This window comes from Pongo pygmaeus, chromosome X (assembly GCF_028885625.2).
Source record: "Pongo pygmaeus isolate AG05252 chromosome X, NHGRI_mPonPyg2-v2.0_pri, whole genome shotgun sequence".
NCBI lineage: Eukaryota > Metazoa > Chordata > Mammalia > Primates > Hominidae > Pongo > Pongo pygmaeus.
The window spans coordinates 55,124,663-55,150,861 of record NC_072396.2 but is presented as its reverse complement, the minus strand read 5'-3'; the positions used below and the strand labels follow the sequence as shown (position 1 = coordinate 55,150,861).

The 26,199-nt window shown below is 42.4% G+C and overlaps 1 protein-coding gene across 7 annotated transcripts in view; it reads right to left on the bottom strand.

Moving 5' to 3' along the window:
• Positions 1 to 26,199, bottom strand: part of GNL3L (G protein nucleolar 3 like) — an 87,018-nt gene that overhangs the window by 37,308 nt on the left and 23,511 nt on the right. For 4 of the 7 annotated variants that reach the window (XM_054471458.2, XM_054471457.2, XM_063660255.1 and 1 more), the window contains 5 exons: positions 26,016 to 26,158; positions 25,565 to 25,701; positions 23,299 to 23,426; positions 19,334 to 19,553; positions 10,696 to 17,461 (listed from right to left, as the gene is read on the bottom strand). In XM_054471458.2, the coding sequence (XP_054327433.1) occupies positions 17,379 to 17,461; positions 19,334 to 19,553; positions 23,299 to 23,426; positions 25,565 to 25,701; positions 26,016 to 26,158 (711 nt within the window). In that variant the 3' untranslated portion in view covers positions 10,696 to 17,378. Of the gene's footprint in view, positions 1 to 10,695; positions 17,462 to 19,333; positions 19,554 to 23,298; positions 23,427 to 25,564; positions 25,702 to 26,015; positions 26,159 to 26,199 lie in introns of those variants that run through there. The other 3 variants (XM_063660256.1, XM_054471460.2, XM_054471462.2) reach the window with 1 other exon arrangement.

The following is a 26,199-nucleotide window of genomic DNA, read 5'->3' as shown; positions in this document are numbered from 1 at the left end:
CCAACATGGGGAAACCCCGTCTCTACTAAAACTACAAAAATTAGCCAGGTGTGGTGGCACGCACCTGTAGTCCTGGCTACTCGGGAGGCTGAGGCAGGAAAATCACTTGAACCCAGGAGGCGGAGGTTGCAGTAAGCCGAGATTGCGCCACTGCACTCCAGCCCGGGTGACAGAGTGAGACTCAATTTCAAAAGAAAATTAAAATAAATAAATAAATAAATTCTTTAAAAGGTTAGGCCAGGCCATCAGAGAAATGCAAATCAAAACCACAATGAGATACCATCTCACACCAGTTAGAATGGCGATCATTAAAAAATCAGGAAACAACAGGGGCTGGAGAGGATGTGGAGAAATAGGAACACTTTTACACTGCTGGTGGGACTGGAAACTAGTTCAACCAGTGCGGCGATTCCTCAGGGATCTAGAACTAGAAATACCATTTGACCCAGCCATCCCATTACTGGGTATATACCCAAAGGATTATAAATCACGCTGCTATAAAGACACATGCACATGTATGTTTATTGTGGCACTATTCACAATAGCACAGACTTGGAACCAACCCAAATGTCCAACAATGATAGACTGGATTAAGAAAATGTGGCACATATACACCATGGAATACTATGCAGCCATAAAAAAGGATGAGTTCATGTCCTTTGTAGGGACATGGATGAAGCTGGAAACCATCATTCTCAGCAAACTATCGCAAGGACAAAAATCCAAACACCGCATGTTCTCACTCATAGGTGGGAATTGAACAATGAGAACACATGGACACAGGAAGGGGAACATCACACACCGGGGCCTGTTGTAGGGTGGGGGGAGGCGGGAGGGATAGCATTAGGAGATATACCTAATGTTAAATGACGAGTTAATGCGTGCAGCACACCAACATGGCACATGTATACATATGTAACTAACCTGCACGTTGTACACATGTACCCTAAAACTTAAAGTATAATAAAAAAAAAAAAAAAAAAACTTTAGGCCAGGCACAGTGGCTCATGCCTGTAATCCCAGCACTTTGGGAGGCCGAGGCTAGTGGATCACCTGAGGTCAGGAGTTCAAGACCAGCCTGGCCAACATGGCAAAACCCTGTCTCTACTAAAAATACAAAAATTAGCCAGGCGTTGTGGTGCATGCCTGTAGTCTCAGCTACTAGGGAGGCTGAGGCAGGAGAATCGATTGAACCCAGGAGGTGGAGGCTGCAGTGAGCAAACAAACACATTTTAAAAGAAAAATCTTTAACCTAAACCTCACCATTTAGCTGGGTGTAGAGGCTGATGCCTATAATCCCAGCACTTTGGGAGGCCGAGGCAGGAGGATCTCTTGAGCCCAAGAGTTCAAGATCAAGAACAGCCGGTGCCACATAGCAAGACCCCACCTCCACAAAAATTAAAATTAAAATTAAAATTAAAATAAATTAGCCAGGTACGGTTGTGCATGCCTGTGGTCCCAGTTACTTGGGAGGCTGAGGGAGGAGGATGGCTTGAGCCCTGGAGGTCGATTGTGCCACTGTACTCCAGCCTGCGCGGCAGAGCAAGATACTGTCTCAAAAACTTAAACTAAATTAATTTTAAAACCTCACAATTTATATAAGAAATTGAAATGGTAATAGACTTAACTTTTAAATATAACATTATAGAACTTTAGAAAAAACATAGGAGAATATAATTGTGATTTCAGGTAAAGTGAAGATTTCTAAGATAGAACACCAAAAACAATTCATATTAAAAAAAGATAAAGTTCAACAAAATTTAAAACCTTTGCTCTGTGAAAGACATGGTTAAGAGAATAAAAAAGCAAGCCACAGACTTATAGAATACATATGCAAATCACATATAGGACAAAGGACATATATGTAGAATATATAAATAATTCACAAAACTAAATAATGACAAAACAACCCACTTTTTAAAAACAAGCCAAATATTTAAACAAATCCTTGTTTATAGATTATGTATGAATGTCAAATAAGAACATGAAAAGCCAAACATCATTAGTCATGAGAGAAATGCATATTCAAACCACAATAGGATACTATTACAGAACTATTAAAATGGGTAAAGTTAAAAGAAAACATTAACACTAGTTAGTGCTGGTGAAGATGCAGACAAACTGGAACTCCCATACATTTTTGCAGTTTCTAATAACATAGAATATACACTACCCAGAAATCCAAATTCTAGGTATTTACCAAATGGAATACAAACTTAGGTTAACACAAAAATGTGCTTGCAAATATTGATAGCAGCTTTATTCATCACTGCTAAGAACTGGAAAGCACTTGAATTGACTAATGAACTCTAGTATAGCCATACAATGGAAGACTATGATACATGCAACAAAATGGATGAATCTCAAATGTATTATGCTAAGTGAAAGAAGCTAAACAAAAGCCTACATACTTTATGATTCCATGTATATGACATTCTGAAAATGGCAAAACTATTAGAGTTAGTTAAAAGATCACATTATACATGGCCAAAGATTTGACTTAAAAAGGATAGCACAAGGAATTATTGGGAATGATGAAGTTTTTAATTTATCCTAACTGTAGTGTTGGTTAAATATCTATGTATTTGTCAAAAATCATAGAACTGTACACAAAAAGAGTAAGTGTTACTATATGATAATTAAAAGTATAAATAAATGAGGAGAAATAAATCAGACAAAAACTAAAAATCCCAGCAGAATTTCATTACAAGAGATGTAAAAGGAAGTTTTTCCAGCAGAAGCAATATTTCAGACAGAAATTTGAATACACACACACAAAAATGGTAAATGCCAAAAATGGAATAAATGAAAGTAAATATAAATTTTATTTTTCTATTTGTTCTAATAGATAATTGACTAAAGAAAAACTAGTACCAATCTGGTGTGTCTTTATAGCATATGTAGAAGTAATACACGATAATACTACCACAAAGGGCCGGGTGCGGTGGCTCACACCTGTAATCCCGGCACTTTGGGAGGCCGAGGCAGGCAGATTGCTTGAGCCCAGGAGTTTGAGACCAGCCTGGGCAACATGGCAAAACCCTGTATCTACTAAAAATACAAAAAATTAGCCAGGCATTGTGGCCCACGCCTGTAGTCCGAGCTACTTGGGAGGCTGAGATGGGAAGACCACCTGAGCCTGGGGAATTCGAGGCTGCAGGAAGCCAAGATCATGCCACTGCACTCCAGCCTGGGCAACGGGAGTGAGACCCTGCCAAAAAAAAAAAAAAAAAAAAAGGGAAATTCTGCCATCTGTGACAACATAGGTACCTGGAGGACATTATGCTAAGTAAAATAGTTTAGACATAGAAAGACAAATACTGCATGATCTCACTTCTAAGTGAAATCTTAAAAAGTTAAACTCTTGGAAACAGTAGAAAGGTGGTTACCAGAGGCTGGAGGTGGTGAGGGAAATGGGAAGATGTTAGTCAAAAGGTACAAATTTGCAGTTATAATATGAATAATTTCTAGAGACCTATGGTACAGCATGATGACTATAGTTAATAATAACGTATATTTGAAATTTGTTATAAGAGATCTTGAGTATTCTCACCAAACAAAAAAAAAGTTACTATGTGAGATAATGATGTTATTAGCAGGACTGTGATAATCATTTCACAAAGGATATGCATATCAAAGCACCACACTGTACACCTCGAATATATGCAAGTTTTACTTGTCAATTACACTTCAAAAGGTGGGGTAGAAAAAGGTGATACATATACAATGGAGTATGATTCAGTCTTAAATGGAAGGAAATTGTGAACTGTTACAACATGGATGAACCTTGAAAACGTTATGCTAAGTGAAATAAGCCAGTCGCAAAAACAGAAATATTATATGATTCCACTTATTTGGGATTCCTAGAATAGTCAAATTCTTAAAAATAGAAAGCAAAACGGTGTTTACCAGGGACTGGAGGGAAAGGAGAATGGGGAGCTAGTGTTTAGAGAGTACAGAGTTTCATTTGGTGAAGATGAAAAAGTTCTGGAGATAGATGCACTGATGGTTCACAACAATGTGAATGAACTTAATGTCAAACTCCTGACCTCAGGTGATCTGCCCGCCTCCGCCTCCCAAAGTGCTGGGATTACAGGCGTGAGCCACTGCACCCGGCCTTATTAATACATTTTAAAGGATTTGAAATCATAGAAGGTGCGTTCATCCAAAAAATTAAAATGATAAATTATAAATCAACAACAGAAGGAAATTTGGAAATTCTACAAATATTTGGAATTAAACAACATACTTCTATGTAATCCATGGACAAAAGAAATCACAAGGAAAATTTAAAATATATTGAGCTGAATAAAACAGAACAAACTCATCTATTTTACAAGAGAAGAAAGATCTCCCATCAATAACCTAAACTTGTACTTTAGTAAATGAAAACAGAACACACTGAACCCAAAGCAAACCAAATGAAGGAAATAATGAAAATCAGAGCAGGAATCTACAAAATAGAAAACAGAATAACAATAGAGAAAGTCAATGAAACCAAAAGCTGATTCTTCAAAAAAATCAATAAATTTGACAAAACTTTAGGTAAACTAACCAAGAAACAAAGACAACACAAATTATCAAATCTGAATGAAATAAGAGATATCACTACTGACCTTACTGAAAAAAAGTTAAAAAGATTATAAGCAAATTCTATGAACAATTTTATGACATCAAATTAAATAACTTGAAAAATATGAATACATTCAACACAAATTACCAAAACTAACTCAGGAAGAAATGCAATAAATAGAAAATCTAATAGAAATTCAGCAAGATACCGAATCACGAATCTTGCCTCAAAGAAAAGCCCAAGCCCAGCTTGCTTTGCTGCTGAACTGTAACAAACATTTAAAGAATAAACAATAACAATCTTTCACAAATTCTTCCAAAAAATAAAAGAAAGTAACACTTCCCAACTTATTCTATAAGGTTAGCATTATTCTGATACCAAAAACAGACAGAGACATCACAAGAAAACTATATACAAATATACCTTTTGAATAGACATAAAAATTCTCAAGAAAGTAGTAGCAAAATGAATCCAGTGGCATATGAAATGTATTATACACTATGTCCAAGTGCTATTTACTCCACAAACATATAAGGTTGGTTTAACATTCAAAGATCAATTAATGCAATATGCTATATTGGTAGAATTAAAAGAAAACCTATATAATCATCTCGATAAATGCAGAAAAAGCATGTAACAAATGCAACACTCAATCATGATGAAAAAATTTCTCAACAAACTAAAAATAAAATGGAATTTCCTCAGCCTGATAAAGGGCATCTACAAAACCTACAATAGACATTATATTTAATAGTAAGAGACTCGGTATTTTCCTCCTAAGGTTGGAAATAAGTCAAGGGTGTCTGCTTTCACCACTTCTGCACAACACTGTCCTAGTCAGTGTAGTGAGTTGAGAAAAAGAAATGAAAAGCACATCGATTGTAAAGAAAGATGTAAAACCATTTTATTCACAGATGATATGATCCAACCAAACTGGAAAAACTTGTGCCCTGAACCTGCTTAACAAATCATAAAAGCATGACCCAAAACGATCAAACTGTTTCGGAATAACTTAACTGCATCAAAGAACAAAGCTCAAAAGTTCATAAGAATATAAAAATATGCAAGCAATGAAAAAGGCAAAATTCACAGGGCCTGGCATCAAATCAAAGACTACTGGTTATGCAAAAAAAAAAAAAGGCAGAAAAATATGACCCATAATGAGAATAATCAAACAAAGCTGACTGAGAACTTCCAAAGATGTTAGAATTAGCAGAGAAGTACATTAAACATTTGTTATCTATATTCCGTATGTTCAAACAGGTAAATAGAGGAATAAAAAATATTTTTAAACACCCAAATTTAATTTCTAGAGATGAAAACTACAATGTCTGAGTTGAAGAAATACACTGGAGGGACAAACAGCACACTAGACAATGCAGAAGAAAAGATTTGTGAACTTGAAGGCATAAAATAGAAACTACCCAAAATAAAACACAGAGAGAAAAAATAAAATCCAAAAATTCCAAAGAACATCAATGATCTGTGGGACAACTTCAGGCAGCTTAAAATAGGTAACTGGAGTCCGTGAAGGAGGAAAGCAGGTGAAGAGGAAAAAATATTTGATAAATTAATGGCCAAAAACTTTCCAAAGTTGATGAAATCTATAAACCTAAATATCCAAGAAGTTCAATAAACTCCAAGCAGAAAAACATAAAAGAAAAAAACCCACGAATGTATATTATAATTACATTGCTCAAAAGAGATAAAGATTAAAAAACACATTATCTATAGAAGAAACAAATTAAGATGACATCAGATGTCTCAAGCCAGGTGCAGCAGTGCATGCCTATAATCTCAGCTGCTCGAAAGGCTGAGGTGGGAGGATTGCTTGAGCTCAGGAATTTGAGACTAGGCTGAGTAACATAGCAAGACCCTGTCTCAAAAAAAAAAAAAAAAAAAAAAAAAAAAATGCCGGGCGCAGTGGCTCACACCTGTGATCCCAGCACCACTTTGGGAGGCTGAGGCGGGTGGATGGATCACGAGGTCAGGAGATCGAGACCATCCTGGCTAACACGGTGAAACCCCATCTCTACTAAAAAATATAAAAACATTAGTCGGGCGTGGTGGCAGGTGCGTGTAGTCTCAGCTACTCGGGAGGCTGAGGCAGGAGAATGGCGTGAACCCGGGAGGTGGAGCTTGCAGTGAGCTGAGATTGCGCCACTGCAGTCCAGCCTGGGCAACAAAGCAAGACTCCGTCTCAAAAAAAAAAAAAAATTAGGATGACATCTTAGAAACAACATAATTGAGAAGACCATGAAACAATGCTTTTGAGGTACTGAAAGACAAAACCTATCAACTTAAATTCTATATGTAAGAAAAATACCTTTCAAAGATGACGGCAAAAAAAATACATTCAGACATACAAAAGCTGAATTAATTCATTGCCCAATAGACTCACAATGCAAAAAATGTTAAAGAAAGTTCTTCAGGCAGAAAGAAAGTGCTACCTTATAGAAGTCTGGAGCCACACAGAGGAATGAAGAATACCAGAAATGGTAACTATGTGAGTATATAATTATTTTCTATTATTTAAATCTCTTTAAAAGAGGACTTAATGTATAAACAAAAATAACAACAATGCATTTTAAGGTTTATAAAATCTACAAGTAAAATTTATGACACTAGCATGAAAGCCAGGAGGAGGATGTTAAACATTTATACTATAAACTCTGAAGCAACTACTAAGATAATAAAACAATGAGGTATAGCTAATAAATCAAGGAAGAACAAACAATGGAATCATTTAAAAAAAACAGTAATCCAAAAGGCAGAAAAAGGGAGAAAAGGGAACAAAGCATACATGGAACAAATACAAAACAAATAGCAAGATGATAGACTCAAACCTAGCCATACTGATAATAACATTAAATGTAAATGGATCCAAACATCAATTAAAAGGCAGAGACTGTCAAATTGGATAAAAAAGCAAGAACCAATTATATGCTGCCTATGATAAATGCACTTTAAACATAAACACACAAATACATAAAAAGTAAAAGGAAGAAAAAGATATGCCATAGTTAAACTAGCCAAAAAAAACTGCAGCAGCTATATTTATATTAGACAAAATGCATTTCAGAACAAAGAATATAAGGAAGTTCATTTCAGAATGATAGTGGGGTCAGTTAATGAAGAGGACATGACAATCCTAAAGGTCTATGCACCTAGCATGAAAGGTTCAAAATCAATTAAATAAAAACTGATACAACTACAAAAAATAACAGACAAACCCACAATTATTGTTGGGGACTTCAATAGTCCTCTCTTAATAACTGATAGAACAAGTAGGCATAAAGTCAGCCTGGATATAGTAGACATGAAAAACACTATCAACCAACTTAACTTGGTTGACATTTATAGAAGACTACTCAACAGCAAAATTTATTCTTCTCAAGTGCACATGAAACATATTACCAATACAGACCATATTCTGGGCCATGAAACAAGTTTTGATATGTTTTAACATATTCAAGTCATATAAAGTACATTCCCTTACCGTAATGTAATTAAATTAGAAGTCAATAGCAGAAAGATCTCTGGAAAATGTCCAAATATGTGGAAGTTAAATAACACAGTTCTAAGTAACACAAAAATCATAAACTTTTTGGATAATAAGCAAAAGGAAACAATAAAGATAAAGCAGAAACCAATGAATTAGAAAACAGAAAATAGAGAAAATCAATTAAACCAAAATGTGATTCTTTGAGATGATCAATACAATTGATAAATCTTTAGCCAGATGATCAAGGGGAAAAAGGCACAAACTATTAATATCAGGAATGACAAAAGTGGTATCACATTGTGTTAGTCTTCCAACTTTGTTCCTTTTTCAGAGTTGTTTTGACTACATTCTAACTACTTTGCATTTTCTTATCAATTTTAGAATCGTTTTAACAATTTATACAAAATGATAAGAGGATATTAACAACTTTACAAAAATTAATTTGATAAACTACATGAAATGAAGAACTTTCTTTAAAATACTAATTACCAATCCTCACACAAGAAGAAATATAACCTGAATAGCCCTCTATATATTTTAAAAATTGAAATTGTAGTCTTAAACCTTCCCACAAATAAAACTTACTGGTAAACTCTAAAATTTAAGAAATGATACCAATTGTACACAGACTCTTCCAAAAACAGGAAACACTTCCCAACCCATTCTATGAGGTCAGCATTACCCTGATACCAAAGATAAAGACATTAAACCAAAGAAAACTTCAGACCAATATCCTTATGTAGATGCAAAAATTCTAAGCAAAAATTTATCAAATTACATCTGCAGTAGGCTGAATAATGCCTCCCATCCTCAAAGATCTACAGATCCTAATCTCCAAAACTTTTGAATATGTTACTTTACATGGTTAAAGGAACTTTCCAGATGTGATTAACTTAAACATATTGAGATGTGGAGATTATCCTAGATGATCCCAACGCATGCAAAGTAATCACAAGAGTCCTTTTAAGTGAGAGGCAGGAAGATCAGAGTCAGAGAAGATATAAGGATTGGAAGAGAGGTTCAGAAAAGAGAAAAAATACTACATTGTTGGCCAGGCGTCGTGGCTCACACCTATAATCTCAGCACTTTGGGAAGCCCAGGCAGATGGATCATGAGGTCAGGAGTTCGAGACCAGCCTGGCCAACATGGTGAAACCCCGTCTCTACTAAAAATACAAAAAATTAGCCGGGCATGGTGGCGCATGCCTCTAATCTCAGCTACTTGGGAGGTTGAGGCAGGAGAATCGCTTGAACCCGGGAGGCAGAGGTTGCAGTGAGCAGAGATCGGGCCCCTGCACTCCAGCCTGGGTGACAGTGTGAGACTCCGTCTCAAAAAAAAAAAGAAGATACTACATAGTTATTTTGAAGATGAGGAAAGAAGCCATTATTCTAGGAATCTAAGCAGCCTCTGGAAGCTGAAAAAGGCAAGGAAATGGATTCTCCCCTAGAGTCTCTGGAGAGAGTGTAACCCTGACAACACCAGTTTTGGCCCAGTGAAACTCATTTGGGACCTCTCACCTCTAGAAGTGTAAGATGATAGATTTGTGTTGTTTTAAGCCACAAAGTCTGTGCTAATTTTTTACAGCAGCAATAGAAACTAATATAACTTCCCAACAATATATTAAAAGAATAGGCTGGGTGCAATGGCTCATGCCTGTAATCCCAGCACTTTGGGAGCCCAAGGCAGGTGGATCACAAGGTCAGGAGTTCGAGACCAGCCTGGCCAATATGGTGAAACCCTGTCTCCACTAAAAATACAAAAATTAGCCGGGTGTGGTGGCACGCACCTGTAGTCCCAGCTACTCAGGAGGCTGAGGCAGGAGAATCACTTGAACCCGGGAGGCAGAGGTTGCAGGGAGCCAAGATCATGCCACTGCACTCCAGCCTGGGTGACAGAGTGAGACTCTGTCTCACAAAAAAAAAAAAAAAAAAAAAAAAAAAAAAGAATAATACATCATGACAAAGTGGGGTTTATCACAGGAATGCAGGATTGGTTTATCATAAGAAAATAAATCAATATAATTTATTAAAACTACATTAAAAACAAACCACAAAAGAAAAACCATGTAATCATTTCAATAGATGCATAAAAACATTCAAGAAAATCTAACATCCATTCCTAAAACAAACCCTTAGCACCTCATACTAGTAAAGGGCAATACAAAAATCTAACATATTTAATGGTTAAAGGCAGAAAGAATACTTTCCCCCAAAGTCAAAAACAAGACAGGGATGCCTGTGCTCACCATTCTTTTTTTTTTTTTGAGATGGAGTTTCGTTCTTGTTGCCCAGGCTAGAGTGCAATGGTGCGATCTCGGCTCACTGCAACCTCTGCCTCCTGGGTTCAAGTGATTCTCCTGCCTCAGCATCTTGAGTTGCCAGGATTACAGGCATGCGCCACCACGCCCAGCTAATTTTGTATTTTTAGTAGAGACGGGGTTTCTCCATGTTGGTCAGACTGGCCTCAAACTCCCAACCTCAGGTGATCAGCCCACCTCAGCCTCCCAAAGTGCTGGGATTACAGGCGTGAGCCACCGCACCCGGCCACCACTCTTACTCAGTGTAGTACTGGAAGTCCCAGCGACTACAAAAAGACAAAAAAAAAATGCAGACATAAATATTAGACATGAAGAAATAAAACCATGTTTATTCACAGAAGATATGATTGTCTATGTAGAAAGTCTGGTTAAATCTGCAAAAAAAGCTACTAGAACTAAGTGACTTTAGCAAAGTTTTAGCACATACTGCTAGAAAAACTGGGTAACCGTATTTTTTTTAAAAGCATAGATTCATACCTTGTACCATATACAAAAATTGACTCAAAATGGATCATAGACCTAAATGTAAAACCTAAAACATAAAACTTTTAGGAGGAAACATGGGAGAAAACCTTTGTCATCTCATGTTAAGCAAAGACTCCTCTGATGTAACACAAAAAGCATGATCCATAGAAGAACAAATTGATAAATTTAACAGCCATAGTGGCACATGCCTGTGGTCCCAGCTACTCAAGAGGCGGAGGTGGGAGGTTCACCTGAGCCCAGGAGGTCGAGGCTACAGTGAGCTATGATCACACCACTGCACCCCAGCTTGGGTGACAGAGTGAGATCCTGTCTCTAAAACAGGGAAGAGATCTCCATACCCATCTTCATAACAGCATTTTTCACAATAGCCAAAAGGTGGAAGCAATGCACATGTCCATCAGTGGATGAATGGATAAATAAAATGTGGTATATATATACAATAGAATAATACTCAGCATTAAAAAGAAAAGAAATTCTGACACAGGCTACAACATAGATTAAGCTTGAATACATTATGCAAAGTGAAACAAGCCAGTCACAAAAAGATAAATATTATATGACCATCAGAGTATTCAAATTCAGAGACAGAAAGTAGCATGGCAGTCGCCAGAGGTTGTGGGCAGAAGGGGTTGGGAGGTTATTGTTTAATAAGTACAGTTTTGGTTATGCACAATATAAATCATTCTGCCATAAAGACACATGCACACATATGTTCACTGCAGCACTATTCACAATACCAAAGACATGGAATCGACCTAAATGTCTATCAACGACAGACTGGATAAAGAAAATGCGGTACATATGTGTGGGGATTATGGAAACTACAATTCCAGATTTAGGTGTGGACACAGCCAAACCATATCAGATGGTAACGTTTATGTTCTGTGTATTTTATCATAATTTTTAAAAATAAAAACAAATGTGTCAATAAAGCTTTCCCATAATGAAAAAAAAGACACTGTTTACAGAATGAGAAGACAAGATACTGGCCAGGCACAGTGGCTCCTGCCTGTAATCCCAGAACTTTGGGAGGCTAAGACGGGTGTATCACTTGAGGTCAGGAGTTCAAGACCAGCCTTGCCAACATGGTGAAACCTTGTCTCTAGTAAAAATATAAAAATTAGCCAAGCATGGTGGCGTGCACCTGTAATTCCAGCTACTCAGGAGGCTGAGACATGAGAATTGCTTGAACCCAGGAGGCGGAGGTTGCAGTGAGCCGAGATTGCACCACTGCACTCCAACCTGGGTGAGGACTCTGTTTCAAAAAAAAAAAAAACACCCTTGTATCCAGCATATAATCCTCAAAACTCAAAAACAATAAAACAATCCAAAATATGCAAGAGATGTGAACACCTTGCCAAAGAAGATATGTAGATAGCAAATAAGCATATAAAATATGCTCAAATCATTAGAGGATGCAAATAAAAACGATGAGATACCACCACATACCTAATGTCAAAAAACCTGGCCGGGCATGGTGGCTCACACCTGTAATCCTAGCACTTTGGGAGACCTAGATGGGAGGATCACTTGAGGCCAGCAGTTCAAGACCATCCTGGTCAACACAGTGAGACCCCATCTCTATTTAAATGTATTAAAAAATTTAAAACTTAAAAAAATAAACTGACACCCCCAAGTACTAGAGAGGATGTGGAACTGAAACTTTCATACTGATGGGAATGTGAAATGGTAGAGCCACTTTGAAAAACAGTTTAGAAGTTTCTTAAAATGTCAAACATATGCTTACCATATATCCCAGCAATCCAACTCTAGGTATTTACTATAGATAAATGAAAACACAAAATGTTGCATACAAATGTTTATAGCAGCTTTACTTGTAATTGTCCAAAACTGCAAAGATCCTAAACATCCTTCAACTAGGGAATAAACAGTAGTAAATCCACACAATGGAGTGACTCAGAAATAAGAACTATTAATATACTGAGGAATATGGATGAATCTCAAATGTATTACTCATAGCAAAAGAAGTCGCTCTCAAAATGCTACATACCATATAATTTCATGTATATAACATTCTTCAAGACGAAAATATATGGCCGGACACGGCGGTTCATGCCTATAATCCCAGCACTTTGGGAGGCCGAGGTGGGTGGATCATTTGAGGTCAGAAGTTCAAGACCGGCCTGGCCAGTGTGGTGAAACCCCGCCTCTACTAAAAATACAAAAATTAGCCCAGCATGGTGGCAAGCACCTGTAGTCCCTGCTACTCGGGAGGCTAAGGCAGGAGAATCGCTTGAACCCGGGAGGTAGAGGTTGCAGTGAGCCAAGATCACGCCACTGCACTCCAGCCTCAGTGAAAGAGACTCTGTCTCAAAAAAAAAAAAAAAAAAAAAAAGACAAAAATATAAGAACAAAGAAAAAGGCCAGGCGCGATGGCTCACTCTTGTAATCCCAGCACTTTGGGAGGCTGAGGCAGGAGGATCATGAGGTCAGGAGTTCGAGACCAGCCTGGCCAACACAGTGAAACCCCATCTCTACTAAAAATACAAAAATTAGCTGGGCGTGGTGGCGGGCGCCTGTAATCCCAGCTACTCGGGAGGCTGAGGCAGGAGAACCGCTTGAACCCTAGAGGCGGAGGTTGCAGTGAACCGAGATCACGCCACTGCACCACTCCAGCCTGGAAAACAGAGCTAGACTCCGTCTCAAAAAAAAAAAAAGAACGAAGAAAAAAACCAGTGACTGCCAGGGTTTGGGTGTAGGGGACTGGTTTTGACTACAAAGTAGCAGGAATGAATTTGGTAGGGAGAGGCTAAGAGGACTTTTCTGTACCTTGGTTGCATTGGTGGTTACACAACTCTACACATTTATCAGAGCTTTATAGAACTGTACACCAGAGTGAATTTTACTGTAATGTAAATGTTTATAATTTTTAAAACCTGAAGGCATAAAATAAGCCTACTCATTGTATGATTCTATTGATATGACAGTCATGCTAAAGCAAAACTATAGGGGCAGAAAACAAATCAGTGGTTAGCAGAATCTGAGGGTTGGGGGTAGGAGTTGACTACAAAAGGGCCTGGAGAGTTTTAGGGGGGTGATGCAACTATATTTCGATTGTGGTAGTGGTTCACTCCTGTATATGTTTGTACAAACTCACATAACTAAAACTATAAAGAGTAAACTTTACTATATGTAAATTATACCCTAATTGTTTTGAAAAATGAAGGTAAAAAGTTAAGAAAATACTTTTTTAAAAAAAACCTTTGAGATATGCTGTAGGTAGAGAAACTGCACTCCCAACGTCTTTTTTGTTTTCCTCTTTTTTTTTTTTTCCCTGAGACAGTCTCACTCTGTTGCTCATGTTGGAGTGCAGTGGCACAATCTCGGCTCAATGCAGCATCGACCTCCTGGGCTCAAGAGATCCTCCTGCCTCAGCCCCATAGGTAGCTGGGACTATAGGCATGAGACACCATGCCCAGCTAATCTTTGTATTTTTTTTGGTAGAGATGAGGTTTCGCCATATTGTTTAGGCTGGTCTTGAACTCCTGACCTCAAGTGATCTGCCTGCCTTGGCCTCCCAAAATGCTGGGATTACAGGTGACAGCCTGCAGTCCCAAATTCTTACCGACATGACTACTTTAGTTCTGATTGATTTTGGCCAAATTATGCTCCCATGCTGTTTCTTACTCATTTAGATACTTCCATTTCTAATATTTACCTCCCAGCACTTCTCCATTACCGATGGGGCCACCTCCTGATAAACCTGTAATTTGCAAATTACAATGGGTTTACCAGGAAGTAGCCCCATCATAAGTAAAGGTGCATTCTGAATGTATACTGCTTTTCCACCAAAAATCCCACATCAAACCACCAAAAGTCGGGGACTGTCTGTATTTTAAATGCTAAATTATGAAACGCTGTATGGTTGCAAAATAGACTTAGCTGTCCTGGTATGCAATTTTTCATTATAACACTATCACATACCAGGAGAGTTCAATGAGATAGTGTGAAATAAGTTGTGGCCTATTCAACAGCACTGAGTGTAGTTTTAGCAAGACACTAAAAACTAGTAGCTTAAAAAACTAAAGAGTTTTTTAAACCAAAAAAGAAAAAATGCGTTTAAAGGACTTGATAATAGAGACTGGCACAAAGTAGGGGCTTAATCAATCTTCCTTTGTTAAGGAGGCAGTACAATATAGAGGAAAGGGCCTGCATAGGGTTTTAATCATGCTTGGGTTCCAATCCTAGCACCACCACTTAATATGCCCACTTGGGTCTGGCCATCCTGTCAACTTTTTTTTTTTTTTTTTTTCAAGACGAAGTCTCACTCTGTCCCCCAGGCTGGAGTGCAGTGGTGTGATGTCAACTCACTGCAACCTCCGCCTCCTGGGATCAAGTGATTCTCCTGCCTCAGCCTCCTGCATAACTGGAATTACAGGTGTGAGCCACCATGCTCGGCCAACATTCTGAGATTACTTCTTTTTTTCATTTGGGGAGACAAATCCCTTACTAGCAGAGCTGCATTGAGGGTTAAAGGTGGTAATGGATCTCCAGGGCTTGGTGCAGTTTGTACTCAACAAGTACGTAATTCTCTCCTTTGGTTGCCCTTGAATACAAGAGTGGTCTTGTACTTCCCTGCCTGAACAGCCCGCAGCCAATGGCACTCCAGTCCTTGTCACATGGTTCCACTCTTAGGATGTAAATTAGGAGGTACCAGCTTGAGAGGCAGAAGCAAAGGCAAGGTTAAGATGCAGCTGTGGGGCCGGGGCACAGTGGCTCACGCCTATAATCCCAGCACGTTGGGAGGCCGAAGCGAGTGGATCACTTGAGGTCAAGAGTTCGAGACCAGCCTGGCCAACATGGTGAAACATCATCTCTACTAAAAATACAAAAATTAGCCGGGCGTGGTGGCGGGTGCCTGTAATCCCAGCTACTTGGGAGGCTAAGGCAGGAGGATCACTTGAACCCGAGGCAGAGGTTGCAGTGAGCCAAGATCACGCCATCGCACTCCAGCCTGGGCAACAGAGCAAAATAAATAAATAAAGGTGCAGCTGTGGGTCGAAGGATGGTGTGGAAGTTTGGGGTAGATGTCCAAGACTGCAGTAATGCTATGCCCACCCACTTCAAATGTGTCAACTCAAGTAAATTGCTGGGAAGTGAAGTTGTGGGCAAAACCCCCAAAATACCCTGGCAAAGAAAGAAGATTGTGTTTCAGTTGCAATCATCTACCCTAATCCCTTTCTGAGGGCCTCTGGCACTGCTTGGGCTCACTGCCCTTGTCTGATGGGGTAGGATCTCCCAGAGGAGATAGCTAATTATACTTTAATGAGATGACTTACAGACACTGGAAAAGGAGTTGGCTGGTATACTCCCATATATAGCAGCTCTCTCGAGGATACAGTCTGTGAATAAATGGTACCAGAACCCTCTTGAGCCATGGAATTCAAATGTTGGTGCAATAGGAGACATGGTCACACCACAAGGGCAGGGTCCAGCCAGAGTACTTCAGTTAAAGAGATTCCACCAATTCACAATCTGCCCAGAAATGCCCCCAAGACGGGGCTTCCCCCTAAAGCCTCCCTAACAGGTGCTTTGTTTTCTCTTCACGCAAACAGGGTAGTGCCTACCATACTTCAGCACAAGCCAGGCTTGTTTGTTCTCTTCTTCCCTCTACCCTATCCCTAGAACCTTCCAGAGACACAGAAGGCTCAGTACTTTCTACTTTCTCTCACTGCCACCCAGGTGAAGACCTATGGACTTGGAAGATGCATGGCCCAAAGCCCACTGCAGGCATGCCTTGCCACTGAAATCTCCTGTGGGGTGGTAAAGAAACCATCACCCTCCCACAGGGACCCCCAGGTCTACCAGCAACCTAACTTCTAGTGGCATATTCACCTGTCTAAGAGAGTTTCGTAGGCAGAGTTTTGTAGGTCAGCCCTCAACAGGTGTTAGCACCTGAGCTCTGCTGATACTTCTTTTATTTCTCTTGTAAAACAGAGTAGGGATTAAATAGAGGGTATCGGATTTGGCAGCTGCAGCCCCTTGGGACTTTTTTTTTTTTTTGAGACAGAGTTTCGTGTTGTCGCCCAGGCTAGAGTGCAATGGTGCCGTCTGGGCTCACTGCAACCTCTGCCTCCCAGGTTCAGGCGATTCTCCTGCCTCAGTCTCCCAGGTTCAGGCGATTCTCCTGCCTCAGCCTCCCAAGTAGCTGGGATTACAGGCACCTGCCACTAAACCCGGCTAATTTTTTTTGTATTTTTAGTAGAGACGGGGTTTCACCATGTTGGCCAGGCTGGTCTCGAACTCCTGACCTCAGGTGATCTGCCCACCTCGGCCTCCAAAAGTGCTGGGATTACAGGCGTGAGCCACAGCACCTAGCCAGGACTGTTTTTACTGCAGGAGGGGGAGAAGACACATAGTGGGGAAAGCGTTCTTTCAATATGCAGATGCTTCAGGGAGAACCAAACTATTTCACTGGTATTCCCCCGTACCACCGGAACTGGTGCTTGGAGCGGAAGGGAAGTGAGATCAGTCGATTAGTCACCAACACCATCATCAGCATTGCCAGAGAGGTCGAGAGCAGACATCATGGAATCAGATAGCTTGCTGGCGATTTTATCTGCAAATGGAGAAATACAGGCAATCTTTTGGTGGCTGGCTTGCCACCAGGAGGCCTGCTGACGCTGGCCTACATCTACCTTGGTCTACACCAAGCTCCTGAACTGGCTCACTTACCCCCAAACACCACCACAAAACTGGTGAGTGCTGGAAGCCACTGCTCAGCTTCACAGGTAAACAATCCATTTTTCTATCTGTGAAATGATCATCCCAACACAGCTTCTATCTCAGGGTTTCAGACTCACTGGGCTCCAAGTATTTTTGTCCAAATACCAAAGCAATAATTTTCTTTAAGTGTGTCAAACTTAGTGCTCTACCATTACCCTCAAAACAAAGCTCTCACAGCAAAGGGCAACATGGCCGTATGTTCACCATAAGCCTGAACGTTCACCACGCACACCTCCCATCCCCCAGACACACCCTGTTGTTCCTCAGGATGCCCCCCAGACTTCACCTCCTCCAGGAGGCCTTCTCTGATCACCCCTATCCAACCACCATCCCCAGGCTGGGTTAGGTTCCCTCACTGTGCTTGCTGGGTCTTCAATGTGATTACTATGTGCTCATGCTGCCAAGGTCTGTTTTCTTGTCTCCTCCTCACTCCCTAATAAGACTGGGAGTTCAAAGGCAATTCATATGAATTCCCAGGACTCAGTGTGGAGCCAGGCCAAGAGTGAATGTCTGACTGTGTATGTTTGGTTACAGAACACAATCTAGTTCAAAGAATAGGGCCGATGGGGTCAATCAACCCAAAGTCTATATTTTGGCTCCATCAACTACAAGTTGTCTTACCTTCAGTGCGTCACTTAATGTCTCTGGACCTCAGTTTTCTCACTTATCAAATAAGGGTAAGACTTTTGCAATGAGTTAGCAAAAATAAGTACAGCATGGAAACCCAAATGGGCCAGCTACACAATGTACCACCATTAAAACGAGGGGAAGAAGTTCTTTTGTGTATTAACATAGACATATTCCTAAGATATAGTGAGTGGAAAAATGATAGGGCAAAACCATGTGTCCAGTAGATTGGCATTTGTGTGGAAAAAGAGAATAAAGAATATATAGATATTTGCTTGTGTGTCTCAGGAAAGACACAATAAACTAACTGGCTGACGAGGGGGTGATCTGGATGACTAGCGGGTGGGAGAGATTTTACTGTATATCCTCTTGTACCTGTAGGATTTTGAGTATATTGCCTATTGATATATAGCCTGCAAGATACCTAACACATAGAGAGTACCTGATAAATAAATGGTCGTTATTTGATACATAGACTAGGCAGGCCAGTGGTTCTCCCAGTGTGATCCCCAGAGAAATAGCATCAGCTGGGAACCTGTTAGAAATACAAATTCTAACAGGCCCCACAGAAGACCTACTCAATTAGAAACTATGAGGGAGGGGCCCAGAAATCTGTGTTTTAACAAACCCTCCAGGGAATCCTGATGCGAGCTGAAGTTTGAGAACCACTGTGCTAGTAGTTGAGCCTCCTAGCTCATCCCTGCCCCCAACCCTAGACTGGAGCTGGACATAGAGAGATACTCATTCAGGAGCCCCAATCAAGATCCCAGGTGGGGCCACGTGCAGTGGCTCACGTCTGTAATCCTAGCACTTTGGAAGGCCGAGGCAAGTGGATCACCTGAGGTCAGGAGTTCGAGACCAGCCTGGCCAACATGGCGAAACATCGTCTCTACTAAAAATACAAAAATGAGCCGGACATGGTGGCAGGTGCCTGTAATCCCAGCTACTCAGGAAGCTGAGGCAGGAGAATCGCTTGAACCCAGGGGGCGGAGACTGCAGTGAGCCAGAAAAAAAAAAAAACAAAAAAAGATCCCATGTGGGCCCTTTCTAGAGCACAGGGTTCGTCAGGGGTTCCCACCTGCACGTTTCTGCATCTTCTTCTTATTTTTCAGGGCAGATGCCAGAGCCTGGCCCTGTTGCAGGGGGTCCGTCTCCATGATCCTCTGCAGCACTGGGCGGCGGTCCACTGAGCAGACATCCACCATATTGTTGCTCTTAGGGCGGTGGTCCACATTGCGTTTAGCCCACCCCATCTGATGATGGTTCGGATTGGTGCAATACCCAGTGAGATCTCCAATCTAGGGAGAGACAGAAAACATAACGATGAGGTCTTAACCCCCAGAGAACCTCCAAAGACTTCTGCAGAAAAGGTAGGGACACAGGCTTGGGTAAGAACAGGAGCCTGGAGCCATGTGGAACTAGGCTCCAATTCTGGCCCCACCACACTCCAGCAGGTGCTTAGTTAACCCTTAGCCTCAGTTTCCTATCTGTCAAATGGGGGGTGGATAAGGGGCAGTTTGCATGGCTTTTACAAGAATAAAATGAAAAGGTAGGTCGGGCACGGTGGCTCATGCCTATAATCCCAGCACTTTGGGAGGCTGAGACAGGCGGATCACAAAGTCAAGAGATCGAGACCATCCTTGCCAACATGATGAAACCCCGTCTCTACTAAAAATACAAAAATTAGCTGGGCATGGTGGCACACGCCTGTAGTCCCAGCTACTCAGGAGGCTGCGGCAAGAGAATCGCTTGAACCTCGGAGGCGGCGGTTGCAGAGAGCCGAGATCGCACCACTGCACTCCAGCCTGGTAACAGAAACTGTCTCAAAAAAAAAAAAATTTCTGGCGGATGCAGTGGTTCACTAGGATTAGGTCTGTAATCCTAGCACTTTGGGAGGCCAAGGCAGGAGGATCACTTGACCCCAGGAGTTTGAGACCAGCCTAAGCATCAAAATGAGACCTTCGTCTCTACAAACAATTCTGTTAAAAATTAGCTGGGAGGCTGGGCGCAGTGGCTCACTCCTGTAATCCTAGAACTTTGGGAGGCTGAGGCGGGCAGATCACTTGAGGTCAGGAGTTCGAGACCAGCCTGGCCAATATGGTGAAACCCTTTCTCTACTGAAAATACAAAAATTAGCCAGGCATGGTGGGGGGTGCCTATAATCCCAGCTACTTGGGAGGCTGAGGCAGGAGAATCACTTGAACCCAGGAGGAGCAGGTTGCAGTGAGCCAAGACTGCACCACTGCACTCCGGCCTGGGCAACAGAGCAAGACCCTGTCTCAAAAAATAAAAATAAAAATAAAATTAGCTGTGCATGGTGGCTTGCATCTGTAATCCCAGGCACTTGGGAGGCTGAGGTGGGGGGATTGCTTAAGCCCAGAGTTCAAGGCTGCAGTGAGCCAAGATCACACCACTGCACTCCAGCCTGGGTGCCAGAGCAAGACCCTGTCTTAAAAAAAAAATTTTTTTTTGACATCTACTTTGTGTCCAGCTCTGTGTGGGGCAATGCTGGGGACAGAGAAATGAGTGACTCCATTCCATCTTTTTTATTTTTTATTTTTTTGTGAGACAGAGTTTCACTCTGTCACCCAGGCTGGAGTGCAGTGGCATGATCTTGGCTCACTGTAGCCTATGCCTCCTAGGTTCAAGCAATCCTCCTGCCTCAGCCTCCCGAGTAGCTGGGATTATAGGTGTGCATCACCACACCTGGCTAATTTTTTTTATTTTTAGTAGAGACGGGGTTTCACCATGTTGGCCAGGCTGGCCTCGAACTCCTGACCTCAGGTGATCTACCTGCCTTGGCTTCACAAAGTGCTGGGATTACAGGCATGAGCCACCGCGTCCGGCCTCAGTTCCGTCTTCAGGAAACAACCAGGCTAAAGAAGGTACAATGATCTATACCACTAATCAGAGTATGGTAACTAACCATCAGAAACATGAAGGATGAGTGACTGAGGTTAGGGACGATAGTGGTGGTCAACATACTACTGATAGGGAGGGGTCATTCCTGACTGAACACTGAAAAAACACAGAGCACACCTGAGTACCAAAAACAGTGTCTGTCTCTGGCTGGGTGCAGTGGGTCACACCTGTAATCCAAACACTTTGGGAGGCCAAGGAGGGCAGATCACTTAGGGTCAGGAGTTCGAGACCAGCCTGGCTGACATGGCTGGGTCCTGGACCACATGCTGCTGACCCCCTTGCCCACAGAACTCCTCAGCTTTCAAGACGTGGCTTGACAGGGTTTGGCTGTGTCCCCACCCAAAATCTCATCTTGAATTGTAAACCCCATAATTCCCATAATCCCTACATGTCAAGGGAGAGACCAGATGGAAGTAATTGAATCATGGGGGTGGTTTCCCCCATGCTCTTATCATGATAGTGGGTTCTCATGAGATCTGATGGTTTTATGTGTTTGGTAGTTCCTCCTGTGTTCATTCGTCTTCCTGCCACCTTGTAAAGAAGGTGCCTGCTTCCCCTTCACCTTCTGCCATGATTGTAAGTTTCCTGAGTCCTCCTCAGCCGTACTGAACTGTGAGTCAATTAAATCTCTTTCATTTATAAAGTACCCAGTCTCGGGCAGTTCTTTATAGCAGTATGAAAACGGACTAATACATGACTCAAGCAAGACTTCCTTGACCCACAGGTAGTACAGGTTAGGGTCCTTGGATCCATGCTGTCCCAACCTCGACCCCTATCCGCACCCTATGTGTCTCCCATCACAGTGCGGATGTCTGTGTCTGAAACCCCCTAAAATATGAACTCCTCAAGGGCAGAGATGGGGGATGGACTGGCAGAAGAAGAGGCTGAAAAAACTTCTAGGAGTCATCATATCATGCCCTGCAGATCTTCAATAGCAGGCCACAGGCATATGGACTTGATCGTGTAGGTGTTGGGGAGCCATGAAATCAGTTTAAGCAGGGGAGGTGACATGATCAGACTGGGCCATTAGAAACGAGGGGACACGGCCGGGTGCAGTGGCTCACGCCTGTAATCCCAGCACTTTGGGAGGCCAAGGCAGGTGGATCACCTGAGGTCAGGAGCTCAACACCAGCCTGGCCAACATAGTGAAACTCCATCTCTACAAAAAAAAAAAAAAAAATTAGCCGGGCATGGTGGTGGGCGCCTGTAGTCCCAGCTGCTCCGGAGGCTGAGGCAGGAGAATTGCTTGAACCCAGGAGGCAGAGGTTGCAGTGAGCTGAGATCACGTCACTGCACTCCAGCCTTGGTGGCAGAGCGAGTTTCCGTCTCAAAAAAAAAAAAAGAAAAAGAAAGAAAGAAACCTTGGGACATATGTCCAAGTAAGTGAGGGCTGGAAGCTTAGTTTAGGGTTACAGGAATGGTAGGGATGAAAAGGATGAAAAGCTTGTCAAGATTTAGGAGGGAGAAGACATAGGTCTTGCTGACTGACAGAGTATAAGATCCCAGGCCAGGCATGGTGGCTCATGCCTGTAATCCTAGCACTTTGGAAGGCCGAGGCAGGCAGATCACCCGAGGTCAGGGGTTCGAGAACAGCCTGGCCAACATAGCAAAACCTTGTCTCTACTAAAAATACAAAAATTAAGCCGGGTGTCATGGCGCACGCCTGTAATTCCAGCTAACTGGGAGGCTGAGGCAGGAGAATCACGTGAACCTGGGAGGCAGAGGTTGCAGTGAACCAAGATCACGCCACTGCACTGCAGCCTGGGTGACAGAGTGAGACTCTGTCTCAAAAAAAATAAAAAAAATAAAATAAAATAAAATAAAATCCTGATACTAGTTAGGGGGAAGAAAGAGTCGTTTGCAAGTTGGACAACTGGGTGGCTAGATAGTGATACCTGTTCTATGGGCTAGAACCAGGGCTGGGAAAGCTGCCTTAGAGAGCATGCCTGCTTCCGACCTGTCATTGCTTGATAAAGGATGCACTAGGCCAGGCATCCAGAAGCCCACAGAAAGCGAGTGAACCACCCACATCTCACCACATGAAAGGCAGGTAAAAGGGACTGACCACTTCCCAGAGCCCTGGGGAATGAAGAGGGTTGCATGAACAAAGATGACAGGTACCTTATACACGGTGGTTTTATTTTCAATGGCATCTGCTATTTTCGTCATCGGAGAATGGAGCAACTTGATCTCCATTTCAAGTCGGTCCGTGTCACCCAACAGCTCATCAGATTCTCCGGTGGCCAAGCCTTTAACACAACCAACACCACTGTCAGGGCCCTGGCTCCCCTCTGTCGCCAGCCCCCTGGTCAGGCCTCAGTGAAAAGGATACATGGATGCTTCCCAGGGGAGTCAGGTGCAGGAACTTTTTCACTCCTGCTGAGAGGCCACATCACCAAGAATTAAAAGCAGTAGGGTTTTGCAGTAGGACATTCACTTGCTGGGAGCTGGACTCAGAGCTTCAGCTTCCTCATTTAGAAAATGGGAATTCCACAAGCCCTCTTCACACTGGGCTGCTGTGACACATGGCAGATGTCTGTAATGCTCTGGCCCAAGATGCTGCTCTGTAAATGGCAGGCACTGGGATTCCCTCCCCAGGACCAGACTTTCTCCTCCTCTCTCTGGCCCCTTGCCTGGAGCTGGCCTCTACTGCAACCCTCAGATGTGCCCACTGCCCTGTGCCCCACTACCCTCATGCCTGCTTCTATAATTGTGCCCCTATTCCCTACCCTCGGCCTTCTAATCCCTACTCACCCTTCAAGATCCAGCACTAGGGCCAACTCCTCCAGGAAACCTTCACCACTAAACCTGTTCCTCACTGTCTTCTCAATTTCTCAGACCTCAGTCTTTTGCCAAAATGTATTCTCAGTGATGGAGCACCTCTTGCCCTCACATCCAGCCCGGGTCAAGCATCATCATAAGAACATAAACTCAAACCCCTCTCAACTGCCCTACTTAACAGAAGAGGAAACTAAGGCCAGATACAGTGGCTCATGTCTGTAATCCCAGCACTTTGGGAGGCCAAGGCAGGCAGATTGCTTGAAGCCAGGAGTTCGAGACCAGCCTGGCCAACATGGCAAAACCCCATCTCTACTAAAAATAAAAAAAATTGGCCAGGCATGGTGGTGCACACCTATAGTCCCAGCTACTCAGGCGGCTGAGGCACAAGAATCACTTGACCCCAGGAGGCAGAGATTGCAGTAAGCCCAGATCATACCACTGTACTCCAGCCTGGGCAACAAAGCAAGATTCTGCCTCAAAAAAAAAAAACAAAAAGAGGAAACAAATTCAGAAAGGGGGCTGACTTGCCCAAAGCCACATGGAATACAAACTAGAAAGCAGGCAAGTCCTCTTAACCTCATGTGTAATACAAGGACACTAAAAGACCCAGAGAAGGAAAACTACTAGACCTCAAGAGAAAAAACAGAGAATCTAGAAGCCAGGCTAGCCAAGGCTTCCTCAACTACCCCATAATGTCTATAGAGAAGCCCAGAAGGCACTGGATACCTTTCTTAGGCAGTGTAGAGAATGAAGCAGGGAGCCACAAGCCAGGGCTGCAGAGAGTAATATCTGAAGAGAGTAAACATTCTCAGGAGTTTCTGAGAGTCACATCTCTGTTCCCCAGCAAATAATCATCTTAATAAAAACTAACATTTACTGAGCATCTATTTACTATATGCTAGGCACTGTTGTTCTAAATGTCTTTTACATTATTAAATAAATCCTCATAACTACCTTATTGGGTGGACTTACTGTCCCCATTTTACAGATGAAATCATTGAGACAAAGAAGTGAAGTAATTTGTTTAGCATCACACAGTAAAGGAAACAAAGCTCGTATTTGAATCCAGGCAGTCTATACTTTTGGACACCCAGCTCCTCTGAGCTGGAAGAGTCTTCAACAGGGCAGGAGAACTGGGTCAAAGGCCACCTCTGCTGACATCCTTTTGGCAAATATCAGCTTTCTGTGATTTGGGTACCTTACTCACCGATGGGGGTAAGAAGGAAAATCTAGAAGTGGACCTGAAATGGTTGTGAAAAAGCCTAAGGCAACATTAGAGAGTTTTTGAGAGAACGTCTCAGTCCATTCCAGGTCGCAAGAGACAGGAATGGAGCCTCACATTTCCAGAGCACCTCAATGGGTACCAGGAACTTTTTCTTTCGTATTTACCAAAAGCTCACAACCACCCTCCCCCAACCCGCTCTGCCAGGGCCAGATTAGAATTCCCCACCTTGCAAGAAAAGAAATTAGGCCTCAAGCTGCTTAAGCAACTTGCCCAAAGCCCAAGTAGGGCCAAGGAAGCGGGAGGTCAAACGTGAGATTTGCTGTCAGGTCTGTGTGGCCCCACTAGTGCAAGACCAAGTGCACCCACCCTGCCCACACTTACATTCCATGGTGTCTTCATTGGCCTGCTCAATATCCTCAATGTCAAAGACCTCAGTCATTTCCTTAACGATCTCAGCACTGAGATGGGTGGGCAGAGTGTGAGTGGCTGGTGGTGGTATATAAAAGCTGATCTTCCCACTGCATTGGGAGATAGGGGAGATTAGTGGTGCTGTCACTGAGAGAACCAATGACAATCCAAGAGACGAGTTTGCAGGCCAGAAACAGCAACGGAACAAGAAAACCCAGACAGTGGTTTCTGAACAAGAAGGCACTGAGTTGCTGGATAATCACTGGGCATAAAGTCTCAAGCAGAACATGACCTGGCACCTAGGCCATCCTCTGCCCCAAGACCCAGGAAGTCAAGCTGCCCCAGCGGCAATGAGCACAGATGAGCCCCTTTAGGGAACCAGGCTCCCAGCGAGCCTCACCCTTACCCCTAACCCCCTCCTCACCTCACCCAGTCAGCTAGGACAGCTTTGGCCGCCTGTTCCTGACTGTATAAGCCTCCCTTCTTCTTCTTCCCCAAACGGTGGGCCACTGCCGTCAGAAAGTGCTCAGTGGTCTGGAACCCAGAGACACCATAATAGTTGGAAATCTGGTGAAGGGAGGAAGGAGAGAAGTCATGAGGAGGAATGA